General features: G+C 61.8%; 3 protein-coding genes and 1 long non-coding RNA gene across 7 annotated transcripts; 2 read left to right on the top strand and 2 right to left on the bottom strand.

Moving 5' to 3' along the window:
* Window positions 1-234: 234 nt before the first annotated feature.
* Window positions 235-9,965, bottom strand: SARS2 (seryl-tRNA synthetase 2, mitochondrial). Of its 3 annotated transcripts, none has more exons than XM_070062243.2 (16): window positions 9,584-9,965; window positions 5,940-6,035; window positions 5,103-5,132; window positions 4,531-4,671; window positions 4,400-4,454; window positions 3,831-3,894; window positions 3,494-3,599; window positions 2,905-2,952; window positions 2,593-2,701; window positions 2,300-2,345; window positions 2,133-2,220; window positions 1,950-2,059; window positions 1,194-1,287; window positions 1,022-1,114; window positions 880-945; window positions 235-795 (listed from the first exon to the last, which is right to left on the bottom strand). In XM_070062243.2, exons 1-16 carry the CDS (start codon window positions 9,848-9,850, stop codon window positions 652-654), a joined length of 1,557 nt encoding a protein of 518 aa, XP_069918344.2. In that variant the 5' UTR covers window positions 9,851-9,965; the 3' UTR covers window positions 235-651. The 3 variants fall into 3 exon arrangements, with proteins under 3 accessions (XP_069918344.2, XP_089175339.1, XP_089175340.1); XM_089319213.1 differs by having other exon boundaries at window positions 4,531-4,600; window positions 9,584-9,879; XM_089319214.1 differs by lacking the exon at window positions 9,584-9,965 and adding an exon at window positions 9,392-9,559 and having other exon boundaries at window positions 4,531-4,600.
* A 24-nt stretch (window positions 9,966-9,989) lies between these two features.
* On the top strand, window positions 9,990-12,398 carry MRPS12 (mitochondrial ribosomal protein S12). 2 transcript variants are annotated; one of them, XM_070062246.2, is made up of 3 exons: window positions 9,990-10,118; window positions 10,301-10,443; window positions 11,854-12,398. In XM_070062246.2, the coding sequence occupies exons 2-3, from the start codon at window positions 10,395-10,397 to the stop codon at window positions 12,222-12,224; spliced, it is 420 nt and encodes a 139-aa protein (XP_069918347.1). In that variant the 5' UTR covers window positions 9,990-10,118; window positions 10,301-10,394; the 3' UTR covers window positions 12,225-12,398. The 2 variants fall into 2 exon arrangements, with proteins under 2 accessions (XP_069918347.1, XP_017197689.1); XM_017342200.4 differs by having other exon boundaries at window positions 9,995-10,145.
* A 221-nt stretch (window positions 12,399-12,619) lies between these two features.
* On the bottom strand, window positions 12,620-24,709 carry FBXO17 (F-box protein 17). The gene is made up of 7 exons (XM_051846684.3): window positions 24,497-24,709; window positions 20,282-20,502; window positions 17,177-17,541; window positions 16,727-16,838; window positions 14,962-15,057; window positions 14,434-14,569; window positions 12,620-13,918 (listed from the first exon to the last, which is right to left on the bottom strand). Exons 3-7 carry the CDS (start codon window positions 17,523-17,525, stop codon window positions 13,772-13,774), a joined length of 840 nt encoding a protein of 279 aa, XP_051702644.1. The 5' UTR covers window positions 17,526-17,541; window positions 20,282-20,502; window positions 24,497-24,709; the 3' UTR covers window positions 12,620-13,771.
* Window positions 16,554-19,332, top strand: LOC149120798 (uncharacterized). The gene is made up of 2 exons (XR_016224753.1): window positions 16,554-16,643; window positions 19,111-19,332. It is a non-coding gene; the product is annotated as an uncharacterized LOC149120798 (long non-coding RNA).
* Window positions 24,710-25,363: the final 654 nt, after the last annotated feature.

Genomic DNA, 25,363 nt, shown 5'->3' with positions numbered 1-25,363 from the left:
GCTGGCCATGGAGCTAGGGGCTTGGGCTGGGGCTGAGGCAGGGAGGGTGCCCTTAGGTGGCGAGTCTGACCAGGCACGCTCTCGGCGCCCCCTGGTGGCCTGAGGCGGTCCTTCATGCGCTCTGGGGCAGCAGACCACTTACGGTCCTTGCAGCCAAATCCCCCCATGGCGGTCACCTAGCACCTCCTGGGGAGGGGAGCGGCCAGGGCAGTTCTGCTGTTGCTCACTCGCAAAGACTTTTTAAAATTTATTTATTTGAAAGGCAAAGCTACATAGAGGGAGAGACACAGAGAGAGTCTTCCACCCTAAATGGCTGTGCCGGCCAGGCCGGGCCAAACCCAGGAGCCTTCCCAGGTGCATCAGCAGGGGGCTGGGCTGGAAGTGGAGCAGCCGGGACTGGAGTCGGTGCCCGTGAGGGGCCACCTTTGTTTGGGTCATTTACTGGGGACCTTGGCGCTGGGGGATGCAGGGCTCCTCCTCCCCGTCCACCCCAGGCAGGACCACAGTGGCAGCTGGGCCAGTGCCTGATGCTGCGGAAGGCAGGGAAGAGGGAGGGGCGGGCCCTGGAGGGAAGCGGTGTCAGGGTGGGCTCGGGGCGTCAGGTGGCAGGTGTCTGGGGTCTCCCAAGCCCCTGGAGCAGCGGATGGGTTCTCAGCTCAGCGCAGGCTGCCCAGGGAGCCGCGGCTTCTGGGGCTGGTTGGGGCCGATGTACTGGAGAGGCACGTGGGTGGGCGCCGTGATCCGGTCGGTGCCCAGGTAGGGCTGCAGGGCAGGCGGCACGCACACCGAGCCGTCCTGGGACAGAAGAGCGGGCCTCAGGACGCTGCCAGCACCCAGCCCCGCCGCGGCCCCGCCGGCGGGCGCCCTCCGACCCCTCACCTTCTGCTGGTTGCTCTCCAGGAGGGCGATGAGGAGGCGAGGGACAGCACAGGCCGTGGCGTTCACCTGGGGCACAGGTGTGCTCAGCACGGGCGCCGAGCCAGCCCTAACCGGGGCGCGGGGGCACTGGGCGAGCCCTTACCGTGTGGGCGAACTGCAGCTCCCCGGCCTCCGTCTGGAACATGATGTGGAGGCGGCGGCTCTGGAAGTCGGTGCAGTTGGAGGCGCTGGTGACCTGGAAGGCAGTGGCGGCTGAGAGGCAGCCCCTCCTCTGCCATGTCCTGCCAGGGGCTGGGGCTGGGGCGGGGGCTCACCTCCCCAAAGCGGCCGCGGCCTGGCATCCAGGCCTCGATGTCGAACTTGCGGTAGGCGGGGAGGCCCAGCTCCTGGGTGGGCATGTCCAGGACCCTGCAGCAAGGACCCGGCGCGGGGCGGGTCAGCGGCGGCAGAGCAGGAGGGAGGAGTGCAGGCAGTGCTGGGGCCGGCGGGGGGAAGGCGGGTGGGTGCCCGGCACCCCCAGTTCTTTGCAGAACCCAGAAAACAAGCCCCCGGTCCTCAAACCCGATTGCTGTGTGACTGACGGTGGGCGGGAAGAGGGGCCTGCAGCGCCCCCTCTCCCCACCCCTGCTCCCCAGTGGCTGGGAAGAGGCATGGTGGTGGGGCGGGGATCCGTGCCCGGGTGAGGGTCCTGCTGCGCTCCGCCCCCAGCTGCCGCTAACACACACACTGGGAGGTGGCCCTTGGGGCCCTGTGCCCACATGGGAGACCTCAACTCCGTTCTGGCCTCTGGGCTTTGGCCTCACCCAGCCCTAGCTGTTGTGGGCATTCGGTGAGTGACCCAGAAGACAGAAGATCTGTCCGTCTCCACCTTTCAGATAAGATAAATAAGTAAATAAAGGCTGGAGGGGGGATGGGGCGGGTGGAGGGTGGGAGCCACAGGGGGAGGGGTCTGCACGGTCCCTGTGACCTCACTCGGGAAGACGGGGCAGGGGGCGGCAGGTGGCGAGAAGGTTCCAGGTGGAGGAGCACACAACCAGTCCCTGTCTCCCCCGCCCCGCCCCGCTGCCCACCGGAAGTGCAAGCCCAGCTCCGTCAAGATCTCCATCTGAAGGGACAGGAACTCCTCCAGCAGCCTCGAGCTCTGCTCCAGGCCGGGGCCCGTCACCCCGAACATCTCCACCTGCATGGGCAGGGGCGCGGGGTCAGCAGGTTGGGGGCCGCGGGGGAGCCCGGGCGGCGGCAGCGCCACCCACCTTGCTGAAGTGGTGGACTCGGTAGAGGCCCCACGGCTCCTTCCCCGTGTCCGTCTCAGGCCGGTAGCAAGTGCTGGAACAGACCATCCTGGCGGGGTGGGCGCAGCAGGTCAGGGCAGGGCAGGGCGGGGCGGGGCGGGGGGGGGGGGCAAAGGACTGCACTGCACCTGACAGGCAGGTCCCTGAAGGCCACGGTGTGGTCCATGAAGTAGCCTAGGAGGGGAGGGGGCGGCAGGGGGTCAGCCAGGCTGCCACCACCATAGGATGCCCCCGTGGGAAGGGGACCCAAGCCCAGGTCCCGGAGAATGACTGCACTGTCACTCTACGGTTGCACAGTAAACAACCTACACAACTGTCCATGTCAGCACTGGTGGCTGTGCTGTCCTGGGCAGGAACCCCACCTGCCCCCATCCCTCCCACTGCTCCTCAGCCCCCCACCCCCACGCAAGCACATGCTCACCTGCCAGTCCCACCTCCGCTGTCCCCGCCAGGTTGAGGTCTTCGAAGCGTGAGGGGTCAATGTTATAAATCTGGGAGGGGCTGGCGTTTGGTGTCATCCCGCAGCCTTCCTGGGGGAGGAGGCCAGGCTGACCCGTCCGTGGACACCTGGAGCCTGGCCTCCCTGCTTTCCAGGCACAACCCCGGGTCCCCTCCTGGAGGATTCTGGGATCACTGTGGCCTCCCTCCCTGTTGTGGCCAGACCCCCCCCCCAACCCAGCCCCACGCTGGTCTCCTGGGGGAGCACTGGGCCCCAGCACAGGGCCTCACTCACAAACACAGCTCCTCGGAGGAGGTCAGGCACGGCCATGGGGGTGAAGCCCTGTGGGGACAGAGGCCAGAACACAGTCCAGGTGGGGCAGTGAGCAGCACAGCCGGGGCCCCAGGCCCCAGGCTCAGCCTGAGCAAGCGACCGCAGAGGGAGCGATGGCTGGCCCCAAGCCCTCACGGCCCAGACTCTGGGGCCCTCTGCAGCGGGCTTGTCTGCTGACCCACACGGGGAGGTGGGCGGTGGGGTCCGACCATGGCCTCCGGCAGGCGCAGAGCAGCCCCTCCTCTGGCCCACCCCCCCCACACCAGCGGCCACCACGCTCCCCTGATGCTCTCCTGCTGCGGGCGGGCAGGGAGGCCGTGGCCACAGGTGCCCTTGCCTGAGACCTTGGGTCACACACCCCCCCCCACCAGGCCGCCAGTTCCCCATCTCTAAAGTGGGGGTATCAGCGGGCCCCACTTCATGCAGTTGTGCTAAGAAGCGAGTGTTATCAGTAACACACGCAAAGTGACCGGGGCCCGGGGTACCCCTGCCCCCTGAGCTCAGCTGCAATGCCACCCCCTCCAGGCAGCCCTCCCGACCTGGCCCATACCCGACGGACAAGCTTGTTGAGTGCGAAGTTGACCAGGCCGTGTTGCAGGAGGGCCCCAGCCCCGCGCAGGTAGTAGGACCGGTGGCCAGACACGTGGGACAGGCGCCTGGAGACAGACGGGCGGATGCGTCGGGGTGTAGGAGCCAGGGCTGGTAGGGGCAGTGGGGGACCTAGCAGCTGGGGGGCAGAGACCCAGCTGCCAGATGGGGCCTGGGCATCAAACATTCATGCCGGGTGTGGCCCTGGCCTCGCCCCATCCCAGGCTGAGGCCGCCAGGGACCGGGCAGAGCCGGCTGCCAGCTGCCAGGCGGGCGGGGCGGGCGGGGCTCGGGCTCACTTCTGTCGGATGATGTCCAGCTTCTCGCCGATCTCCAGGTGGCCCCGGGGCGGGAAGGAGAAAGCTGGGGGTGGGGGGAGAGCACCCAGTGAGGGGGGCACAGTGCAGGCATGGGGAAAGGGTGGGGAGCCGAGAGGCAGAGGTGGCGGGGGCACGGGGCAGGGGTGAGGAAAGGGTGGGGGAGCTGAGAGGCAGAGGTGCAGCGAGGAGGCGGCAGGAGGAAAGGGAGATAAAGGCCGAGGTTAGAAAGCAGAGGAAGGGGGCAGGGCCGGACACACGGCGTCCAGGAAGGAAAGCCCAGGAGAGGGAGGGGCTGCGGCAAGGGGGTCAGAGACAGAGAGGGAGAGGGACATGTGCACGTGCACACACGCCACACACATGTACACACACCACACACGTGAACACATGTGCCATACACACAAACCACACGCGTGTACACACATACCACACACATGTATACACCACAAGGCCCAGCCATGGCCAGAAGACGGAGCTGCCTCCCATAGCCCCACAGCGCCAGCCCCATCCTAGACCCCAGCCTGGGGGCCCCGCCCCAGCACGTGGCCCACCTGGCTTGTCGCCCACCACGTGGAGCACCCGGGCCTGGCTCTCATCCCCGACGGGCTGCAGGGAGATGGCGGGCGTCATGGGGAGGCGGCGCCGGGTGGGTGCCCGGCCCCCTCCCGCCGCGGGCGCTCACCACGTCCGGGTGGGTCTGGTTGGGCAGCCTCAGCGCCCGCAGGTAGAACCGCTCCTCAAGCTGAGCCTCCCTGGGGTACAGGAGAACAAGCTGCTTCCGGATCTCCCGGCCACGAGCCCGCAGACCCTGATACTGGGGGTCCTGGGGGTAGGACATGCGGGGTCCGCCTGAGAGGCGCCTGGGCTCCCTCGGCCGATTTGCCCTCAATGCTCGTTGGCAGAACCTCTGAGGTGGACAGCTGTCACTCCTCTGAGTCCACGTGCTGCCCGCCACAGGGACTGGCCCGTCGGAACCATGGGAGTGGGCCCCAGGACTCGCTGCAGCCATGAGGAAGGCATGCGTGGCCCCCACGCCCCTGTCCACGAGGCGGGGAAGCGGGCCTGGGGGTAAGAGCGGAGCAGAGCGGGACACGGAGCCAGGCCTGGATCCAGCCGCACCTGGAGCCGCCCGGCTGGTGTCGACTCTGCAGACTGTTTTTTCCTTTCCTGTCGCTTACAAAGGAGGGACCAGGCCCGACACGGGACTCTCCTGCCCACCCCCAACTGGGAACCCCACATAACTCCCAGGAGTACCTGCTGCACGGCATGGTTGTCCCGGTTTACCTGGTAGAGAAGAGATGGTGGGGGGGCGTTAGGTTGGCATTAGGTTGAGGAAGCTGGGCTGGGGAGGAGATAAACAGAGGGGTGAAAGACCGGGCAAGGCAGGGGACCCGAGGCCCCTGCCGTCCTGTGCCTCGGTTTCTCTGTCAATAGGCTGGGCACTGACACTGATCCATTTCTTCAAGGCCCACCCTGTGTGGCTGGCATTCGGGCAGCCCCCACACACAGGGAATTCCCGGAGAGGAAAGCCCGGCCTGAGACCAAGGGCCTCTGCGCACTGCGGGAATCGGGCAGATGGAGTGCGAGCGCTGGATGCCCGATCCGGGCCTCAGCACCCCCATCTGCGCAGTGGGACGATACGGGGCCCGCCTGGCGCGGCTGCTGTGCCCACCCACGCAGTCATGGGCATTACTGGCCGCCTCTCTGTGAACCCTGTGGTCTGGGGCCCACACGCAGAGGTCACTGAGACCCCCCGCATGCCTATCAGTCGCTCCCTCCCTGTCACCGATGCTGGTGTGGTCGCCATGTCAGGAGGGCACCTGCTCGGGGGAGGTCTCCTCCCCTCGGACAAGGCCCTGAAGCCACACAAGGCATCGAGCCACAGGCCAGACTCGGAGGCCTGAGCAACACGGGGAAGGCGCAGGCCGAGAGGGAACGGGCTGGGGCTGGGACCCGGGGAGCCACTGCTTCACAGGGACAGCAGGGGACGCACGTCCACACCGGCGCGCTCCTCACGCTGCGTTTCCTGCTCCCGTGGCCAGAGGCAGCCCCGCCGCCCCTCCCCATGCCCCGTGGGGTGCCCACACTCACCAGCAGCGCCCGCACTGCCTCAGCCACAGCCCCCTTCTCGGCCTCCAGGCTCCGGATCTGCTCCCGAAGCTGCCTCAGCTCCTGCCACGTCGCGATCTGGAGGGTGAGGGGGCGTGGGACACAGAGACGTGGGGCAGCCGCCATCCCTCCCCTGTCTCTCCTCCCGGGCGCCTCCTCCTGCCTCCTACACCTGCAGTGGGGTCCCGTCCACCCCGCAGCGGCCATGCTCCCCTCTTTCCCTTCAGAACTAGAGCTCCCGCAGCCCAAGCTGCCCAGATGGAGATGCATCTCCCAGCTTCCCTTGCAGCTACACGTGCTCATGTGACCAAGGCCAACCAATGGACACGAGGGGGAGGGGCTTGTGACCCTGGGACTCTGAACTCTATCAGTGTTCCAAGCACTGGACCCTGATCTTCTAGCAGGTGCCACATCAGGATGTTTGTGACCTCTAGGCATTGCCCAGGAGGCGGGGCTTCGGGGTGAGGAGGTCACCAGGGCGGAGCCCTCGGGAATGGGACAGTGCCCCTCTGCCACGTGGAGACGTCCCATGAGGGGATGCCAGCCCTCCCAGGAGCCCAGCCCCAGACCTGCAGGAAATCACTTTCCCCTTCTCACAGCTGCCTGACTCCGGTTCTTTCCCAGCGGCCTGGGGAGACTGAGACGGTGGGCTATAAGACGGACCCAGGCTCTGCAAGCCAACACTCTAATGTCGCATGAAAGTCACCGCTTCCTACAGCACGCGTGGGGTTCAGCGGCACCACTCACTTCCAGAACTTGCTCATTATTCTACGCCCCGCCCACAAACCGTATCCCTTAAATAACTCCCCAGCCCCCTGCCCCCGGCTCCTGGCAGCCACTTCCCATGTCTGGAAGTTCGATGATTCCGGGCCCCTTGTGCACGGAGAATGAGCGTCTCTGTGGTTTGTGTCTGGCTTATTTCCCTAGCGCAGCGTCTTTAAGGCTCCCCTATGTTGCGACACGAATCAGAACCGAACCCCTGTCGGAGGCTGAGTAACGTTGTGTGTCCAGATGACGTTACCCAGGCGTCCGCTGACGCACACGTGGCGTCCGCACCCATTTGTCTTTGCTTTCAATTCTTCTGTTTCCCCCCAGGGTACCTGTCTTAAGAATGTTTGTTTCTTTCAAGATTTATATATTTGAAAGGCAGAGTTAAAGGGAGAAAGATCTTTCCTCTCCTGTTTCATTCTCCAGCAATGGCCAGGGCTGGTCCAGGCTGGAGTCCTGATACAGGAGCTCCTTCCAGTTCTCCACATGGGTGCAGGGGCCTACGGACTTGGGCCATCTTCCACTGCTTTCCCAGGCCATAGCAGAGAGCTGGATTGGAAGTGGAGCAGCTGGGACTCGAACCAGTGCCCATATGGGATGCCAGCACTGCAGGCGGCGGCTTTACCTGCTACGCCACAGCGCCGGCCCCGACACTGGCTATTTGCTGTTCTGCTGTGGTAACAGCCATCCTAATGGGTGTGTCTCAGCCTGCCTTCTGCTGCTGTAACAGGATGCCCATACCGGGCAAGTCCTAGAGGAAGCAGCCTCTTCGGCCAAGGTTCTGGAAGCTGGCAGTTGAAGACCAGGAGGCCGCACGTGGCTAGGGCCTCACACCGCGGTACAGGCTGGCAGGAATGGGTACGAGAGGCACAACACGTGGCGGCCTCGCCGTGAGACAAGCTGCTGCACTCCCGCAAGTGAGGCTTTCAAGGGGCTGGCGCTGTGGCGTAGCAGGTGAAGCCGCCGCCTGCGGTGCCAGCATCCCCTATGGGTGTCGGTTCGAGTCCCGGCTGCTCCACTTCCAATCCAGCTCTCTGCTGTGGCCTGGGAAAGCAGTAGAGGATGGTCCAAGTCCTTAGGCTCCTGCACCTGTGTGGGAGACCCGGAGGAAGCTCCTGGCTCCTGGCTTCAGATCAGCACAGCTCTAGTCATTGTGGCCATTTGGAGAGTGAACCAGCGGACGGAAGACCTCTCTCTGCCTCTGCCTCTCTGTAACTCTGCCTTTCAAATAAATAAATAAAATAAGTCTTGATAAAAGAAAAATGAGAGAGGGGCCGGCGCTGCGGTGTAGTGGGCTAAGCTGCTGCCTGCACACTGGCATGTGAGCACCAGTTCAAGTCCCGGCTGCTCCACTTCTGCTCCGGCTCTCTGCTAACGCACCGGGGAAAGCAGCACAGGTACCCAGGCCCCGCCACCCCTGTGGGAGACCCACATGGAGCTCCTGGCTCCTGGCTTCAGCCGGGCCCAGCCCCAGCCACTGTGGCCATTTGGAGAGTGAACCAGTGGATGGAAGATCTCTGTACGTCTCTCCCTCTGTCACTCTGCCCTTCAAATAAATAAATCAATCAATCTTTGACAAACAAAACAAGAGCAAGCAACTTCGGTGTCCACTGTGGGTCAGCTGGGTCAGAACAGGAAACGTGTTTCTGACCCTGGGCCACAAAGACTGAAAAACGCCACCAAAGGGTGTGGGCTCTGCGGCACCTGTACGTGCACCCCCACCCTGTGGGCCTGCAGTGCCTGCTGGGGTCTCCCCTCAGGACACTGCGCTCCTGGCTCCCCCTGCCCAACGCCGCCGCAAACTGGGAGAAGTTCTCCCAGGCTCCTCTGCATTGCCTTCACAGCATTTATCAGAGAACATAACACTGGCATCCTATAATGGACCGCTGGTTCACGTCCCGGCTGCTCCACTTCTGAACCAGCTTCCTGCTACTGTGCCTGGGAAGGCAGCAGACGATGGCCTGAAGTGCTTGGGCCCCTGCACCCACGTGGGAGACCAGGCTGGAGCTCCAGGCTCCTGGCTTCAGCCTTGCCCGGTCCTGGCTGTGGTGGCCATTTGGGGGGAGGGTGAACCAGAGGATGGGTGATCTCTCTGACTCACCATCTTTCAAATAAACAAATAAATAAATCTTAAAAAAATAATAAAAGTTACGCGGACTCTGGAGCCAGACAGCACAGGTCGCTTCCACTCTGCCACTGCACCGTCTTGGACAAGTTAATTAACCCCTGTGAGTATAACCGAGTTCAGCACACGCTTCGTTGGGTTGGTGGGAAAATTACTGAGGCAAAAGTGTACGAAGTCCAGGGGAGGGCTGGGGAGACCCAGGGATCCCAACACACTCAGGGACAGAGGGTGACACCTGTTTCAGCTCCCTAGCATGTCGTAGGACGGACGTGAAGTTATTATTCTCAATACCTGAAACACTGACACACAGCAGATGCTCCCTGAATATCATTCAGCAGTCATTCATTTAATTCACTCATTCCCTTCAACAGCGTGCTACCTGTGCAGAACCCTGCCACTCTCCCCAGGCAAGAGCTCCAGCACCCCGGGCCCCGCCCCAAGCCCCATCTGTCTCCGTTTCTTTGTGGCCTTAGGATAAGCCAGCTCGAGATTGGAGCATTGAGAGAGCTGGCAGGTGGCAGAGCCCAGGGCGGGTACACACCGCGCATGGCCCAGGAGGCGTGCAGGGGCGTCCGGGACACGGCAGGCATCCTGGCACAGTACGCGGCGGAGACTGGCACACGAGTGGATGCCACGCACAAAACTTCGGCTAAACTTGAGGAGGAAGCGCCATTCCTGCCTAAGTCCACCCCGCAGCTCGGGCGCGCCCCGCGGCCCGCGCAGGCGCACTCACGATCTCCGGCAGGTCGGCAGGCCGCAGCTCCCCCTTGCGGAGTTCCAGGGCGCGCGCGGCCTCTTCTGGGCATGCGCACAGGGGCTCTATGTCCAGCTGAGGGAGCGCGCTGTAGCCTTCGCGCGCGTGCTCGTACAGAAGGTTCCGGTCCCGTCTCTCTGTAGCGAAACTTCTCCGTGGGCTCTGGCTGCACACGCAGCCTCCCCGGAGCCGGAGCCCTCGAGGAGACAGCAAAGACCATAAGCACCGCACCATGGACGCAGCCATCTTGGGCTCGGGACAAGGAGACACGCCCCGTTCGTCCCGCCCACTCAGCGTTTAAACCAATTGCAAAACAGCCGACCTGCTCGGGGCGAGCCAATCAGACCCCGGAAGAGGGTGCCCTCCCTACTTCAAAAATAATTCGATGCGGAAGGTTGACCGAGATTGACTTTGTCATTGCCCAATCGCCGTGTGTGTCCCGCCCCCTTAGTGACGCGAAAGGCAGAGCCCACCAATGGCTGCTGAATAACCCCCGGCCGCGGCGGAAGGCAAGGTTCGCGTGTCCGCGGGCATTCCTGGGGTCGGTGAGGTCGGCGGGTCCTGGGTTTCAAAGCTTTTCCCAGTGTGAGGGTGGCGGTTGCTGGGTCCCCGGCATCCTGTCCAAGAGCCAGGCTGAATTTGTGGAGAGCCTTTCTGGTGTGTGGGGGGCTTTACCGGAACGCCCTTCGGTTTCAGCTGTGAGGCCTGGGAGCGAGATGGCAAGAGCTCGGCCCCTGTCCCCTCCCGCTTCTCTCTGAGTCTCATCCCCTGGCGCAGGGAGCCCGCCAGCATGTCCTGGGCCGGCCTCCTCCGTGGCCTCCACACGTCCGTCCGTCGCGGTGAGTGGGGGTCCCGGGCGCAGGGCGAGGCGGGAGGAGGGCTGGCCCCTCGGGAGCGCACGTGCCTGTGCCGGGGCCCCGCGGGAGCCAGGGCTTGGATCGAGGGGAGGCTGGACCGGGCTGGACGGCCCCGGCTGCCCGCAGGGCCGCTCTGCGTTCGGGGCCGTTTGGGTCGATTCCAGCCGCGCCCCGCATCAGGACCTTACAGGCGAGGAGCGGCCCGACGTGCGGTGCTGGTGCAGGGGGTGGTGTCGCCTGGTGACGTCGTTTGCGTCAGTACGCAGGGACGAGCTGGCATTTCTAAGGGTCTCCATCCCTGAGCGGCCCTGGGCGGTGTAATTTCTAAGAGCCTGTGCTCTTAGGTCTCACGCGGACATCGAGCGCTCCCTGTGGGCCCTGCCCTGTGTGAGGCCTTAGATTTGGCACCTTCTGTTTGCGGGACGAGCCTGGGGTGCCCGGGGGCCTCACGCACGCAGGTCCCCAGGAGGGAGACAGGGTTCTGTCGCAGGCTGTGGCTCCGGACTGGAGACTGGAGGCAGGTGTCTGCATAGCGGTGAGGCTGCTTGTATCCCGGCTTGGTATGGCTTCGGGGCTTGGTCTCTGCCACCTGCATGGGAGACCAGATTGAGCTCCAGGCCACAGGGCTCCAGCCTGGCCCAGCCCTGGCTGTTGCAGCTTTGTGGGGAGTGGGCCAGCGACGAAAGATCCTTGTCTTTGAAATAATATGAATTTTTAAAAATAAGTAATTACAAAAAGCAGAACTTATGAAATGTTAGAAAAGACATGGGAACGGACAGCAGGGCCAGCGGCTGCCCTGGGTTAGGAGGGGACTGTGAAGTCGGGGTGCTGATAGGGCATCTGTGCTAGGGACACAGGAGTAGGAGATGGACAGGGCCCAAGGCCACCTCGGTCACTGCTGAGTGTCCGTTACTGGGGACAAGCCTGGTGAATGTCTGTTAGAGAGAATCCAGTTTTTCTTATTTTTTCTTATTTTTTATTTAAAAGACACAGACAGGGATCCACTGGTCCACTCCCCGATGCCTGACCCAGCTGGGCCTGGGCCAGGCCAAAGTCAGGAGCTGGGCGGCAGGAACCCAGCCCTGGTGGGTGTGCATCAGCGGGAAGCCGGAGCTGGGAGCTGAGCAGGGCTCCGTCCCAGGCAGCAGCTTAGCCAGCTGCGTCACAGCGCCCGCCCTTTTATTTCTAACCAGCATTAAACCTGCCTTTTTTGAAGAATAAAATGAATTCATGTAAAATGCTTAAAGCAGAACCCGCCGCGTGGCGGAGGTGGTAAAATGAATGCTGGTGTCACCCCGCACCCAGAACAACGTCCAGGCCACCAGAATTGCCTGGTGGATCCTTTTATCTGCTGGGATACTAACCCCTCCCTGCCTGTGGTTCTCTCTCCAGGCCTCTCCCTGGTTCCCCAGCTCTGGGCCAGCCGGGGCATGGCCACGCTGAACCAGATGCACCGCCTGGGGCCTCCCAAGCGGCCCCCTACGCGCCCGGGCCCCACCGGGGGCCGGCCGCAGCTCAAGGGCGTGGTCCTGCGCACGTTCATCCGCAAGCCCAAGAAGCCCAACTCGGCCAACCGCAAGTGCTGCCGCGTGCGGCTCAGCACGGGCCGCGAGGCCGTCTGCTTCATCCCCGGCGAGGGCCACAACCTGCAGGAGCACCACGTGGTCCTCGTGGAGGGCGGCCGCACCCAGGACCTGCCTGGGGTCAAGCTCAAAGTCGTGCGTGGCAAGTACGACTGTGGCCACGTGCAGAAGAAGAAGTGACCACGGGAGCCGGGCACTGCTGCGGGACGGGACCTTTCCCACCAGGACACGGCTGCCCGCACTGGTGGGCGGATTGGAGAAAGGGCTGGCTCCGTCCACCCCCTTGCCCTAGTGTCGGCTTGAGGGGCCTGTGCTGCCCCCTGCAGGACTGGTGGAATAAACACAGAAACCCTTGCCGCTTTGGGCTCCGTGTGCCAGGGCCTCTGATACCTCTGGGCTTGCGTTTCCCCATTTGCATTCTCCTTTGTTCCCGATGCTCTGTGTGCATAGGAGGAGGGCCTTGTTTTCAGCTTTGCAGTCGGCAGGTGGCCCCCGCGAAGCTGTGACGCTGATGTGGAAGGGGCGCTGGGCAGATCAGATCGGGCCCTTTGATATCAGACTCACACACAGAAAGCTTTTAAGAAAGAACGCATTTATTCGAGAGGCTGAGTGGTGGCATGCCTCTACCCGCTGGCTCACTGCCCAGGCCCAACAGCAAGGCCGGGTCAGGTTTTTAAGATTTATTTATTCAAAAGGCAGAGTTAGAGGGAGAGAAAGATCTTTCATCTGCTGGTTCACTCCCCAAATGGCTGCAAAAGCTGGGGCTGGGCCAGGCTGAAGCTCTCCTGAGAGTGGCAGGGGCCCGAGTACCCGGGCCATCTTCCACTGCTTTCCCAGGGGCGTCGGCAGGGAGCTGGACCAGAAGCCTCGGCCTCCACGTCGGATTTTAAGGAGTGGGGACTGTGTTCCTATCACTGGGCGCTGGAGCCCGGCTGCAGCCCAAGCCTTGCCCCACCCCCATAGTCTGGTCATTCACACACTGAGCCTGGGCCAGAGGGCACTGCCAGTGTCGCCCATTTGAGAGCTGCAGGGAGCGGCACTGAGACGCGGCCTGGGAGCGCTGGGCGCCTCAGCTGTCCCGGGGTTCGGGCAGCCACCGGGCCTCCTGACTCTGAGTCTAAACAGGAGGCCCCCAGGCTTCTGAGGGAGGGAGCCGGAGGTAGACAAGTGCACAGATCACAGAACACACTGGCGGCCCTTGGGCCTAGCACCGTTTTTTTGGCCAGTTTGCCAGCTGCGCCCAGGGGGGACAGAGAGCGCGCCTCAGACAGGAGGTGGGCTGCCTTGGGAGGCGGGGCTGGGGACCTGGCTTCGGAGAAATGCTGCCAGGGATCCCCAAAATGGCAGGAAAGCTTTCCTTCGAAGCTGTTGGCCTGGTGGAGGGCAGATGCAGCCCCAACTGACCCCTGCTCCCCGCGTGCCTTACCCCAGACGCACCGACACATCACCATCACCAGTCGCCCCACTATGTAAATGTGGACTCGGTTACCCTGGCGGGCAAGTGAACTCAGTCTGGGTCACTTCTTGGTGCCCCCACCCAACCCCGGGAGCTGAGGGAACTGTAAACAGCCTGCTTGGCGCCCAGGCACTGTCACAGCACGTGGGCCACCGTCCGCAGCAGCAGCACGTGGGGCTCCTGGGCGGTGTGCCGAGGACAAGCCACGGGGACCCCCGCTGTCCCCCGGCCTCTGGCTCGCAGCTGCAGTCGGCCGGGGCATCCTGGCTGGCTAGGACAGGCGCCGGATCCTCACCTTCACGCTGGAGTGGGTGACCAGGGCGCCGTAGTGCCCCACCCAGGAGCGCGTGTCCCTGCCGTACTGCTCGAACGACACGTAGCGGATGCCCTTGCCAAAGTCGGTGAAGACGTGGGAGACCTGTGGGGGGAAGAGCAGGAAGGGGGCGGCCTGTGGCTCCCCCAGGACTGGGCAGGTGCTGGTCCTGCTCTAGGGACGGCAAGGCAAGCGGCAAAGCAGCAGACCCCACCCCGGGAGGCTGAGGGGGGCGGGGCAGGAGTGTGTGAGAAGCACAGGCCCGGCGGAAGGGAAGCTGAGACAGGCATCCTGGACGCTGCAGGGCAGGTGTGCAAGCCAGGACACCACCTCAAAGTCTATGACGACCAGGACAGCACGGGCTCGGGATGGGTCCTCCACGCCTCACTGTGACCCAGGGCAGGTCACATCCCCCCCCCCCGTGCCTCGGTTTCCTTAGCCCTAGAGTGGCGATAAGGCGAGGACTTTGGCCAGCACACAGTAGGTGCTCAGCACGCGTGGAAAGTCGACACGGCTGTTGTGTTAATGGAATGACCGGACAGGCAAAGCTCTCGGAACAGGAAGCCCTGTTCTTACAGGCCCGCGAGCGGCAGTGACGTGGGAGGACGGTCTGGACCCACCTGTCGGCAGCCCCTCTCTGTCCACTGAAGGACCGGGTTGGGCGAAGCTGAGAACTTGACCACTTCATTTTCGTACTCGTCCAGCAGGCGGACCCGGAGCCGGTATACGCAGCCGCAGTTCTCTCGGGCGCCCCACCTGCCACCAGGGGGCAGTGAGCCTGAGGGTCCCGCACACCAGCACCGCGTTTGCCCGGGTCGGGAACCCCCGGGGGAGGAGCCCGGGTGCTCCTGGAGCGGCTTCCGGGAGCTCTGCGTGGCTAGACTGGGGCCTGGAGAAGGAACTAGAACCTGGGGAGGGGGCGCAGGAGCCGGAGTGCTCTGGGCAGGCGGGGTTCTCCACAGTCCATGGGCTCTGCAGCCAGGCAGGCCCCGCACCCAACTGTGCACCTCCCCCCAAGCCTCAGTCGCAGAACATAGGGCTCCCAGCCCTCAGCGGGCCACGGGCTCGTCCCGGCTCCGCCCCTCCTTGCTGGGCAGCTGTGGGGGCTTGTGGGTGGGCCCGGGGCGGGACTGCCGCCCCCCACTCACCAGTCCGCCACACAGATCTCGATTTGGGCGCTGTCCAGCAGCTCCTGCCAGATCCCCTCCATCACCAGGTCCACGAGCTGCCTCTTGAAGCACCATCTGCAAGGGGCGGGCGGGCGTGGTCTCAGGAATTGGGCCGGGCGTCACCCACGAGGCCGTGCACTAGACTGGTGGGCCAGGCGTCACCCAGGGTCTGAGGCGCGGCCAGGACTCTGGCCCTCTGTTGCCTGCTGGAGCAGCCAAGAGGAGACCCCAGCAGGAGATGGAAGGGGAGGAAGGGCTTAAAATCCAGAATGAACCCTCCTGCTGTGTCCCTCGGAGACCCGGCCCAGCCCAGAGCGCCCTCTGCTCCCAGCCCTCTCCCAGCTCTGCTAACTGCCTCCTCCCCTGAGCTATGGGCCCGGACGGCCGTGCCCCTCCACAACACCGGCCCAGGGGACCGGCGGTTCTCCTTGCGGTCTGCCCACGGCCCCTCTCCCCTAGTCTGAGCAGGCCAGAGCAACATAAACGGGCCAGTGCCAGTGGACGAGCACAGAGGCCCCCTGGGGGCGGGGGTATGCATGGCAACTAAAGATGACAGGGCAGCCCCATACTCCACCGGGAACGGGGGCTTCCCGGGTAAGTAGCGCTGGGAAAACTGACTCAATATATGGGGAGAGGGGAGTGGGTCCTTATGGAACATCACACTCAGAGGCAGATTAAACACCTCAGCATGGAAGGGAGAGCCACGAGGAACCAGCGCTTGGAACCTGCAGCGCCTGTTCAGTCCCGGCTGCTCCACCTCCGAGCCAGCTCCCTGCTCCGTGCCTGGGAAAGCAGCGGAGGATGGCCCAAGCGGGAGACCCAAATGGAGCTCCCGGCTCCTGGCTTCAGCCTGGCCCAGCCCGGGGCCATTCCAGCCATTTGGGGAGTGAACCAGTGGATGGAAGCTCTCTCTCTCTAACTGCCTTTCAAATAAATCTTAAAGAAACAAAACCTATGTGGTTATTGGAAGACAGTATACTGTCTAAGAGAATACTGTTAGGATCTAGGGGTGGAGAAGGAGTCTATAAACAGAATTTCAAGAACACACACTCTAAAGCAGAAACACAGAGAAATTTGGTCACACAAAAGTAAAAGATTTCTATGCAACAAGGAACATTACGGACACAGTTCGTACAGGCGGCAGAGTGGGAGAAGTTTTCTGTAATTCCCAGGACGGACAAGGGACATCTAGGACACGCGGCACTTCCAAAGGTCAGGGAAGAATGGAACTAAAAGCCAAGTTTATTTTAGTGCAAAAACATTGAAGTGCATGCGTACAAGGCAGCGTTTTGGGGTTTTCATAGCACATAGCACAATTGGCAGCTCTGGAGCTGACCTGGGTTCAAATGCCACTTACTGCACATTGGCTCGGTTTCCTACTAATATTATAAAGCAGAGGCAATAATAGTACCCGTGTCACAGCGCTGTGGCCATAATTAAGTTCTATGCAAAGCATCTGGCATAAAGGAACCTCTCTCAGACGCTGTGCTGTTACTGCGTTTTCTTTTTTGGACTGTGTTTAATGTCTCCCATCTAAGAAAGAGCAAGCTGCCAATCCTTCTGATTCTCCCAGGCATCTACAAGTGTCTGGTACCCGGCAGACCGCCAGGAAACATCTGTTGACTGACTGGCCGACCAACCGACTGAATGGATGAATCAAGGTATGAGGGAAGCCGAGGGTGAAGGTGAGGACGGGGCCGGGGGGTAGGGTCTCCCTCTCCCTCTCCCTCTCCCAGCCACTCACTCGAAAGAAGTCACGAAGCAGGTCTGGGAAGGAGCCCCTGGCACCAGGGTGAGGTTCTTCTCCACGGCCCAGCCATTCCCGCCGTGCTCCACCTCCCAGCCTCTGAAGCCCTCTGTGTGAACAGAACTGGGTTGGACCTCGCTTTCGCCCGCCTGCTCGCCCCCAGCCCTGCCCCTGGCTTCTGCACTGTGCCGCCACTCAAATGCCGCCCCTTCACCCCCTGGCCACGCCCACTCGGTCAGTTTCCCTCCCCCACCTCCAATGCGGTCTACTCTTTCAGTACAAGCTCCGCCCCTGCCACCGCACTATTGGCTTCAGCCCGGTTCCTCCTCCGTCGGCCACGCCCATCTGGCTGCAGGCCCGTCCCAGACCCACCCCCGGCTCCTCCCCTGCTCTGGGCCCGCCCCGCCTCACTCCTGGCCACGCCCCGGCCACGCCCACAACACGCACGCTCTCCGCAGGAGTTGAAGATGAGGTTACGGCCCAGGGGGGCCCGCAGGCAGTAGCGCGCCAGGGCGCACAGCGGCAGCTCCTCCTGGTCCTCGCTGTTGGGCGGGCAGCGCTGGGCCAAGGCGTAGAGCGCGCGGCCCTGAGCGCTGCAGTCGCGGGCCAGCTGCAGCAGCCACACGGTGGGCCCGTCCACCACGTCGCGCCAGGCCCGGCACACGGGGCGGCAGCGGGTCACCAGCGCGCGCGGCGGCACGTGGCTCAGCACCTGCACCAACAACTCGGGCGGCAGCGCGTCCAGGGCCAGCGACGGCTCCGCGGGCGGCCGCTGCCGCGAGGGCCGCCCGCCCATCTCCGGCCTTGGCGCCCTGCGGGTGGAGAGAAGTGGGCGGGTCATGGCTCCGGGCGGATCACAGAGACAGACACACACACATCCCCGCCCCCTTATTTTAGCCCTGGACTCACTGCCCCTCGGGCTGCTTGGCGACCTCACAGCAGACAGGGGACACTCTGGCTCCCCTGTCCTCCCTCCCATGGTGACCCTGAGACCCTGAGTAACCCAGCCCCCCCAGCAGCTCCACCTCTGCAGCCGCGGGCTCCCTCCTCCAGGGCCCGGGTGCCCCCCGCCCCTTTCCTCCGCCCTCCACCCGTGTGCATACCCGTGTCCCTTTGGCTTCCTCCCACACGTGGCCCAGAGGAAATGCAGCCCTCCCTCTGCCTCCCCCGTGCCCGCAGACGCGCAGCTTGCACCGGCTGGGTTCACGTCCAGTCGGTGACCCTGACCCGACCCTCATGCGGGCCCCTAATGCTGCCTGGCAATCAGATTGCCTCAAATCGCCAGAATGGCCCAGGGTGGACCAGACCAAAGCCAGGAGCCTGGAACTCCATCCAGGTCTCCCACTTGTGTGCCGGGCCGACTTCCGCAGCCTTCCCAGGCGCGGTAGCAGGGGGCTGGAGTGGAGGTAGAGTAGTGGGATGCCGGCATGGCACGAGATGGCAGAGCCCGCTGTGCCACAGCGCCAGCTCCTTGCTCGTCTCCCCACCACGCAGGAACTAGCGAGGGGCAGAGGGCTTCCTCCCCACAGGACCTGCTGCAGGGCCCATCGCAGGCGCTGGCACGCAGGGCTCAGGAAAGAGACGTTCAAAGAACAAACGAGGGAAGCGTCATAGCAACGCCCACTTCACAGATGAGGAGACTGAGGCGGCAGCACCCCGATTCCACAGAACTCGGGGGCTGGTTCAAGACCTGGTGACAAACTTGTCTCCCTTCCCTCTTTTAGGCACAGCAGCCCAGCCTGCTTGGGTGCCAGGCCCAGCTACGCTTTTTGTTTTTTCAGACACACACACACACACACACACACACACACACACACGGCTCCCACCTGCTGGGTCACTCCCCTAGTGCCTACAGTAGCCAGGAATGGGAAGGACGAAGCCTGGAGCCAGGAGCTCCACTTCGGTGTCCCACGGGGCTGGCAGGGCCCAGTCACGGGGCCATCACTGCTGCTTCTGCGGGGCTGTTAGCAGGAAGCTGGAATCAGGAGCTGAGACTCAAACCCGCCCCCTGATGCGGATGCGGATGCGGATGCGGGGCGCGGGCGTTTGAACCTCTGGGTCCAATGCCTGCTCCCTGGCTGCGCTTCTTGTCAGTTCCACGACCAGCGGCACTCGGACCTCTGTGCTGTCTTTCCCTCTTCTGACACGGGGACACTGAGGTGCTACCGTGAGCAGGGACTAAGTTCAGACTTGTAGGGCACTTCAAGGCCTCTGGGGCTCACACAAAGGAGTGATATTAATTGAATGTGAAGCAGTTAGTTGCTGTTAAGATTGCAGAGGAGGGGCCGGCTCTGTGGCATAGCAGGTTAAACCCTGGCCCGAAGTGCAGGCATCCCATATGGGCATTGGTTCGAGTCCCAGCCTCTCCACTTCTGATCCAGCTCTCTGCTACGGCCTGGGATAGCAGTAGAAGATGGCCCACGTGCTTGGGCCCCTGCACCTGCGTGGGAGACTGGGAAGAAGCTCCAGGCTCCTGGCTTCAGATCGGTGCCGCTCCTGCCGTGGCCACCTGGGGAGTGAACCAGGGGATGAAAGACCTCTCTGTCTCTCTCTGTCTCCGCCTCTCTCTATGTCAAATAAATAAAAAATATTTTTTAAAAAAAGGTGTATGGAACAATGAACAGTTGCTTTGCTGCAAACCATTTTTGAAAACAACACATTTTCCATGAACTTTTTGGCAGTGCCCTCATTCTAAGTACGCTACAAGAGGATGCCTGTTGGGGATGCTCGGCAGAGGATTTGGGGGAGCTGGTGCCTGACCAGTGTCTGACCAGTGGCTTTGCCTGTACAGGGGAAGGCAGGTGTGTCCAGGAGTAGGGGGGTAGAGGGTTGTTGGTGGTTGTCATAGTAACTGGGGGATGCTCCTAGCATTGTTTCCAGGGACCCACGGTGCCCATGACAACCATATTTTCCCCAAATGGGTACAATAACGTCCTGACACGCGTGTGCGTGATTCTGTAACTCACTATGCTGTGGCGTGTGCGTCCCTCTTGGTCGCCAGGCAGCCCCTAGCGAGTGCCTTTCACAGCGCTGCAGCCCTGACACTACTGAGGGGCTTTCCAGGACACATCCTAAGGGAGGCCCCCGCCTGACCCCCTGCTGAGCCACTGGTGCCGCAGGTGGGAGAGCTGGGGTCCCAGCAGCTGCTGCCTTTCGTGGTGTGGACAGGAGGGGACTCCCAAATGTCCATGGAAGGTGGGCTTTTGGCCCAGTGTTTAGCACGCTGGTTAGGACGTCCACATCAGGCCGGTGTTGTGGCACGGTGGGACGCCCCCACCCCACGGTGAGGGCCCAGCACCTCCACTTCTGACCCAGCTCCCTGCTAACACACACCCCAGGAGGCAGCAGATGACGGCTCAAGTGCTTGGGCCCCTGCCACTCACGGGGGACACCGGGATGGAGTTCTTGGCTCCTGGTTTCGGCCTGGGCCAGCCCCAACTGTTGCAGCCATCTGGGGAGTGCACCAGTGGATGGACCGTCCCCCTCTCTCTGCCTTCCAAGTTGATGAAAATAAATAAACAAGCATTAAAAAAAAAAAAAAGATGACCGCACCTCACAGCACAGCACCGGGGTTTGAGGCCGTGGTCCCACTTCCAGTTCCGCGTTCCTGCTCACGCAGCCCCTGGGAGGCCGCAGGAGATGGTTCAGCCGGTCGGGTCTCTGGCAGCCAAGTGAGAGAGCCGGGATGGAGCCTCTGGTCCTGGCTTTGGTTCCAGCCCTGGGTCCACTGCTGCGAGCACTTGGGGGGTAACCCAGCAGATGGAACACTCTCGCTAAGAAAAAAAATTGTGAAAACACAGAATTAGAGGTAACGTGCATTTTCCATGAATTTTTGGAAGAGCCCCTTGGACCCCAGCCATGGCCGAGTGCAGGCTATGGGTTGAGTTTCCTGGACTGTGCAGCTGGAATGATGTGCAACCAGATGGACATAACTGGCTCAAGCCAGTGCAAGCCAGCTCTAGGACCCCACTGCCGGAGCCCCACAGGCTGGCTGCCCCAAGCCATCCCGTGGGGGAGACCGTATGGACGGCACAGGGAGAGAGGATGCCGTTCCAGCCCCTCCCCGCCCATCCCACGGCGGTGAAGATGGCAGCGAGGAAGCTCCCAGGATCCAGCCCCAGCCGTGGCCACCTCACGAGCCCCCTAGGTGAGGACCACCAGCTGAGCCGTGAGAATGCTGCACTAGCTAAATGGCACGGAGCTCCCCCATCCTTGCGCTGTGTGGCACGGGTGGCGCCAGAGCCTTTGGTAAGAAACCAGTGGGCACCCTGGCTGTACACACGGACAGATCATCGGGGTCCAAATCCTGACCCCACCCACCTGCCACCATATTTATATCTTTTGAACCCAAGCAATTAAGTCAGGAGTAGCATGATTTAAAAAAAAAAAAAAACTTTTTAAGCATTGACTACTACTAATTAATTAATTTATTTATTTGAGAGATCAAAGGGAGATGTCAGCCCCTATCTGCTGGCTCATGCCCCAAATGCCTGCAACAGCCGAGACTGGGCCACACTGAAGCTGAGAACTTAGTCCAGGTCTCCCACGAGGGTACAGGGGCCAAGGACTTGGGCCATCTTCCACTGCTTTCCCAGGCCACAGCAGAGAGCTGGATCAGAAGAGGAGCAGTCGGGACTTGAACTCGTGCCCATATGGGATGCCGGCACTGCAGGAGGCAGCCTTACCCGCTACACCACAGCGCCAGCCCTCAAGTACTGGCTTAATGGCTGCACCACACGCTCGCTTCTACCGCTATTTCAGCTGGTGTACAGTTGTAATTTAACTCAAAAATCTGGAATCTGAATCTGAATCTTTTACCTCTTGAGAGTGGGATCAGTGAGCCAAGAACTCGCTTCAGGGTGAGTAGATGCCTACCCACTGATGGCATGGTACAGCAACAGAATCCTGTACCCTCACGCTTCGTGCGACACGACAGTCGGCACCACTGCCCATGCACTGTCATTGTACTCACTCCTAGTTTTATGAATCTGCAAGACTGAACCAGCTGTTCGTGTGGAGCATAATTCAGTGTCAGACCAAAACACTCACAGGCGTTGGCATTCCTACGCGGGTGTGTTCACCGTGTGACTCCTGCAGCTTTTCTGTATGGCTGAAAACCTGTCTGCATGCAGTCACTGTGGTGGGGGCCAGGAAACTCCACCTGGCTGTGATTCAGCATCTCTAAAACCTGCTGGGGGCCAGTGCTGTGGCGCAGTGGGTTAACGCCCTGGCCTGAAGAGCCAGCATCCTATATGGGCAGCAGTTCGAGTCCTGGCTGCTCCACTTCCGATCCAGCTCTCTGCTATGGCCTGGGAAAGCAGTAGAAGATGGTCCAAGTCCTTGGGCCCCTGCACCAACGTGGGAGACCCAGAAGAAGCTCCTGGCTCCTGGCTTCAGATTGGTGCAGCTCCAGCTGTTGCGGCCAATTGGGGAGTGAACCATCAGATGGAAGACCTCTCGCTCTCTCTCTCTCTCTCTCTCTCCCTTTCCTCTCTCTTTGTAACTCTTTCAAATAAATAAAAATAAATCTTAAAAAACAAAACAAACAAACAAAAAAAACTGCTGGGACCCACCTGCCCAGGAAGAGCACGGCCGAGGACTTCCAGGACCCCAGGTTGCTGCCCCCATCAGAGAATGGGCGGGTGGAAGCTCCCTGACGGAAGCAGATAGGCCTGGGCAAATCCCATCCCTGGGAGGCTTTTTATTTCCTCTTCTAAAAATTTATTTATTTGTCTGAAAGGCAGAGTTACAGAAAGAGAAAGTGAGAGAAAGAGAGATCTTCCATCTGTTGGTTCACTCTTCAAATGGCCACAGTGGCTGGGGCTGGGCCAGGCCAAAGCCAGGCGCTTCTTCTGGGTCTCCCATGTGTGTGCAGGGGCCCAAATGTTTGGGCCATCCTCTGCTGTTTTTCCAGATACATTAGCAGGGAGCTGGATAGGAAGTGGAACAGCCAGGACTTGAACCTGTGCCCATATGGGATGCCAGCGTCAGAGGCAGCTGCTTAACCAGCTACGAGGCTATCCCTTGAATATATTGCCAATCTCTGATCCTAGTTTTCTATCTTATAACATGGGAACAATTATTCCCTAACCCCAAGGGATTGATGTGGGTGTTGAAGGATGTTTGTGCCTAAGCCATGCCTAGGACTCAAGGAATAAAACTCAGTGGTGAAGGGGGCCAGCACTGTGGTTCAGTGGGTTAAAGCCCCAACCTGCAGTGCCGGCATCCCGGCTGCTCATCATTTGTAGTCAATGCGGAAGATGTGTGAGGTTTTTCCAAAGGTCACAAATGTCTAAAAATAAAAATCCCCCTAAGTGGGGCTGTGTGAATCAGCCTGTGTTGGTCAAGGGTCAGCGGCAGAGCAGTCGCCGTGCGTGCGTCCCGGCTGGCCGCACCTGCCCCCTGCTGCACGCTCGTGTGCTCCCGCCCGGGTTCTGGGCACAGAGAGGGCTGCGGACGACCGCACCGCCCTGTGTATCTCTAAAGGGTCTTTGAAGGATCACCCCACAGACAGGCTCACTGTGGGAGGCGAGAGCTTGGCTTCCCCAACAGGGACACTGGGCAGCGGGCACGCGGACAGGAACCCTACGCGGATGAAGACCCCTGGCGCATGCAACCCCCAGTGGAAGGAAACCCCATGCGGCCGGTCACCCCACATAGACAGCGTCCACGTGCCAGCTACAAATCTTTAAACCTTTAACATGCATCCTCTCTAAGAAAAAATAGGAACATTCATGGGTCTACACTGCGATCCCGCTTCGAGAAATCCATTCTACCATTTCACACACACTCCACGGGCAGTCCCCACCTTCCCCACAAGTCCAGGTGTGTGCGTGTAGGAGTGCGTGTGTGAGTGTCACACGCTAGGGCGGTCGCATCTGTGCAAAATCCTTTGACTTAAAGCACTGCCTCTCCCTCGCTGTGGTGCCAGTTCGAGGCCCGGCTGCTCCACTTCCGATCCGGCTCCCTGCTAATGCGCCTAGACAAGCAATAGAAGATGGTCCAAGTGCTTGGGCCCCTGCACCCGCGTGGGAGACCCGGATGGAGGTCCAGGCTCCTCGGAGGGAATGAACATCTCTCTCCCTCTCTCTCAGTAGCTCTGCCTTTTAAATAAAATAAATAAACCGTGTAAAAGATTTTTATCACGGAAAAAAAAAAAAAAGAAACCTAGGGCAGACTCCTTTCTCTTGGGTTTGTGAGCCGTAGTAATAATTTGGTGACATTAAATAATTAATATTTAAACACACGCAAACACTTTGAAAACACGTCTGCTCGGCCATGTAGGAAACAAGTGGCCACGACGCTCTCGGGCTGGAGAAGCGGTGGCAGGGAGGCCGCAGCGGGGCCCCGGGGACGCGGGCAGACGCCGCCCACGGGGAAGCCGCCGGGCCGATGGCCGCGCCGCGTCACAGCCTTGATCCAGGGCCGGCGGTGCCCCCGCCGAGGTCCGAAACCACGCACCGGGCGCCGCCAGCCGCTCCGGCCGCGCGTGGAAAGTAACTGCGTCCCAGGAGCGCGGCGCGGGAGGCGCGCGGGCAGAGGGCCGCGGAGCGCGGTCTCCTCTGTCCGCGTGTCCCGGAACGCGGCGGGACAACGTCACGCTGTACTTGGAGTCGGGACACTTCGGTCAGGGCGCGAAACACGGTCCCGAGCGCGGCCCGGGCTCCGGGGCGCGGGGACCCCGGGCGCGCACGGCCCCACCTCGCCGGGCGGCCCCGCGGAGGGCGAGCACACGACGCGCGCTCGGGTCCCGACCTGGGTCCTTACCAGTCCCGGCGCGAACCAGGCGACCCGTTCGGACACGGCGGCGGGCGGCGACGCCCCCTTCCCCACCCTGCTCTGGCAGGCAGCGGGGGCTCCCCGGGATCGGCCCGGCCCAGGGAGCCCCGGGACCCAGGGTCCGCGTGGGGGCCTCTCCCGGGGGTAGCGGCTGAAGCCCGGCGGTGCTCGGGGCTGGCGGCTGCGAGCCCAGGCCCCAGCGCCAGCGCGGCCGCCCCCTGCTCCGGCGGCTGCGCGGGGCGGGCGCGAGGCGGGGCCAGCCCGGTCCCTGGGCGACCACTGCCCCCGAGCGCCCCAGCTCGCTAAGCCCCACCCCACTCCGTTTTCTCCTGGGTCTGGCCCGGGGGTCTCCCCTCCTCGCCACACTCGCGCGTCCCAGGCACCGGCTTCCCGCGACAGACCCCGGCCCTGATCTGCAACTTCTCCCCCGAAGGGAGCTGAAAATGTTTATTTTGGTGCAAATGTTTATTTAAAATTTAGGTATAGTTTTTGCAACAACATGCCTTTCTGTTAACTTTTTTAAGACTCCACAGTATGCGTGGGTTTAAAAAAATTTTTTTTTAAAGATTTATTTATTTGAAAGCCGGAGTTACAGAGAGAAAGAGAGAGCCAGATCTTTATCCACTGGCTCACTCCCAAAACGGTCCCCAGATGGTCTACTCCGATGTCAGGAGCTACTCCTGGGTCTCCCAGGAGGGTGCAGGGGCCCAGGTGCTTGGGCCGTCTCCTGCTGCTTTCCCAGGCCATAGCAGAGGGCTGGATCTGAAGTGGAGCAGCTGGAGCTTGAACCAGCGCCTGTATGGGATGCTGGCATTGCAGGTGGCGACCCCAATAAATTTATCTTTTAACTCCACC

Source organism: Oryctolagus cuniculus, chromosome 18, assembly GCF_051225735.1.
Source record: "Oryctolagus cuniculus isolate XC-2025 breed Fujian yellow rabbit chromosome 18, ASM5122573v1, whole genome shotgun sequence".
Lineage (NCBI taxonomy): Eukaryota > Metazoa > Chordata > Mammalia > Lagomorpha > Leporidae > Oryctolagus > Oryctolagus cuniculus.
The sequence above is the reverse complement of the archived record's forward strand: the minus strand, read 5'-3'. Positions and strand labels throughout refer to the sequence as shown.

Bases quoted from the DNA above. Each gene is read 5' to 3' on its own strand.
- SARS2 (XM_070062243.2), bottom strand. From the start codon at position 9,850: ATGGCTGCGTCCATGGTGCGGTGCTTATGGTCTTTGCTGTCTCCTCGA. The intron at 3,600-3,830 runs GTGAGCCCGAGC...GTCTGTCTCCAG, and splicing joins CTGGACATCATCCGACAGAA to GCGCCTGTCCCACGTGTCTG. The intron at 2,060-2,132 runs GTGGGTGGCGCT...CTGCCCATGCAG, and splicing joins GAGTCCACCACTTCAGCAAG to GTGGAGATGTTCGGGGTGAC.
- MRPS12 (XM_070062246.2), top strand. From the start codon at position 10,395: ATGTCCTGGGCCGGCCTCCTCCGTGGCCTCCACACGTCCGTCCGTCGC. The intron at 10,444-11,853 runs GTGAGTGGGGGT...TTCTCTCTCCAG, and splicing joins CCACACGTCCGTCCGTCGCG to GCCTCTCCCTGGTTCCCCAG.
- FBXO17 (XM_051846684.3), bottom strand. From the start codon at position 17,525: ATGGGCGGGCGGCCCTCGCGGCAGCGGCCGCCCGCGGAGCCGTCGCTG. The intron at 15,058-16,726 runs GTGAGTGGCTGG...CGCCCCTTGCAG, and splicing joins TGCTTCGTGACTTCTTTCGA to ATGGTGCTTCAAGAGGCAGC. The intron at 14,570-14,961 runs GTGAGTGGGGGG...CCCTGGTGGCAG, and splicing joins GAGATCTGTGTGGCGGACTG to GTGGGGCGCCCGAGAGAACT.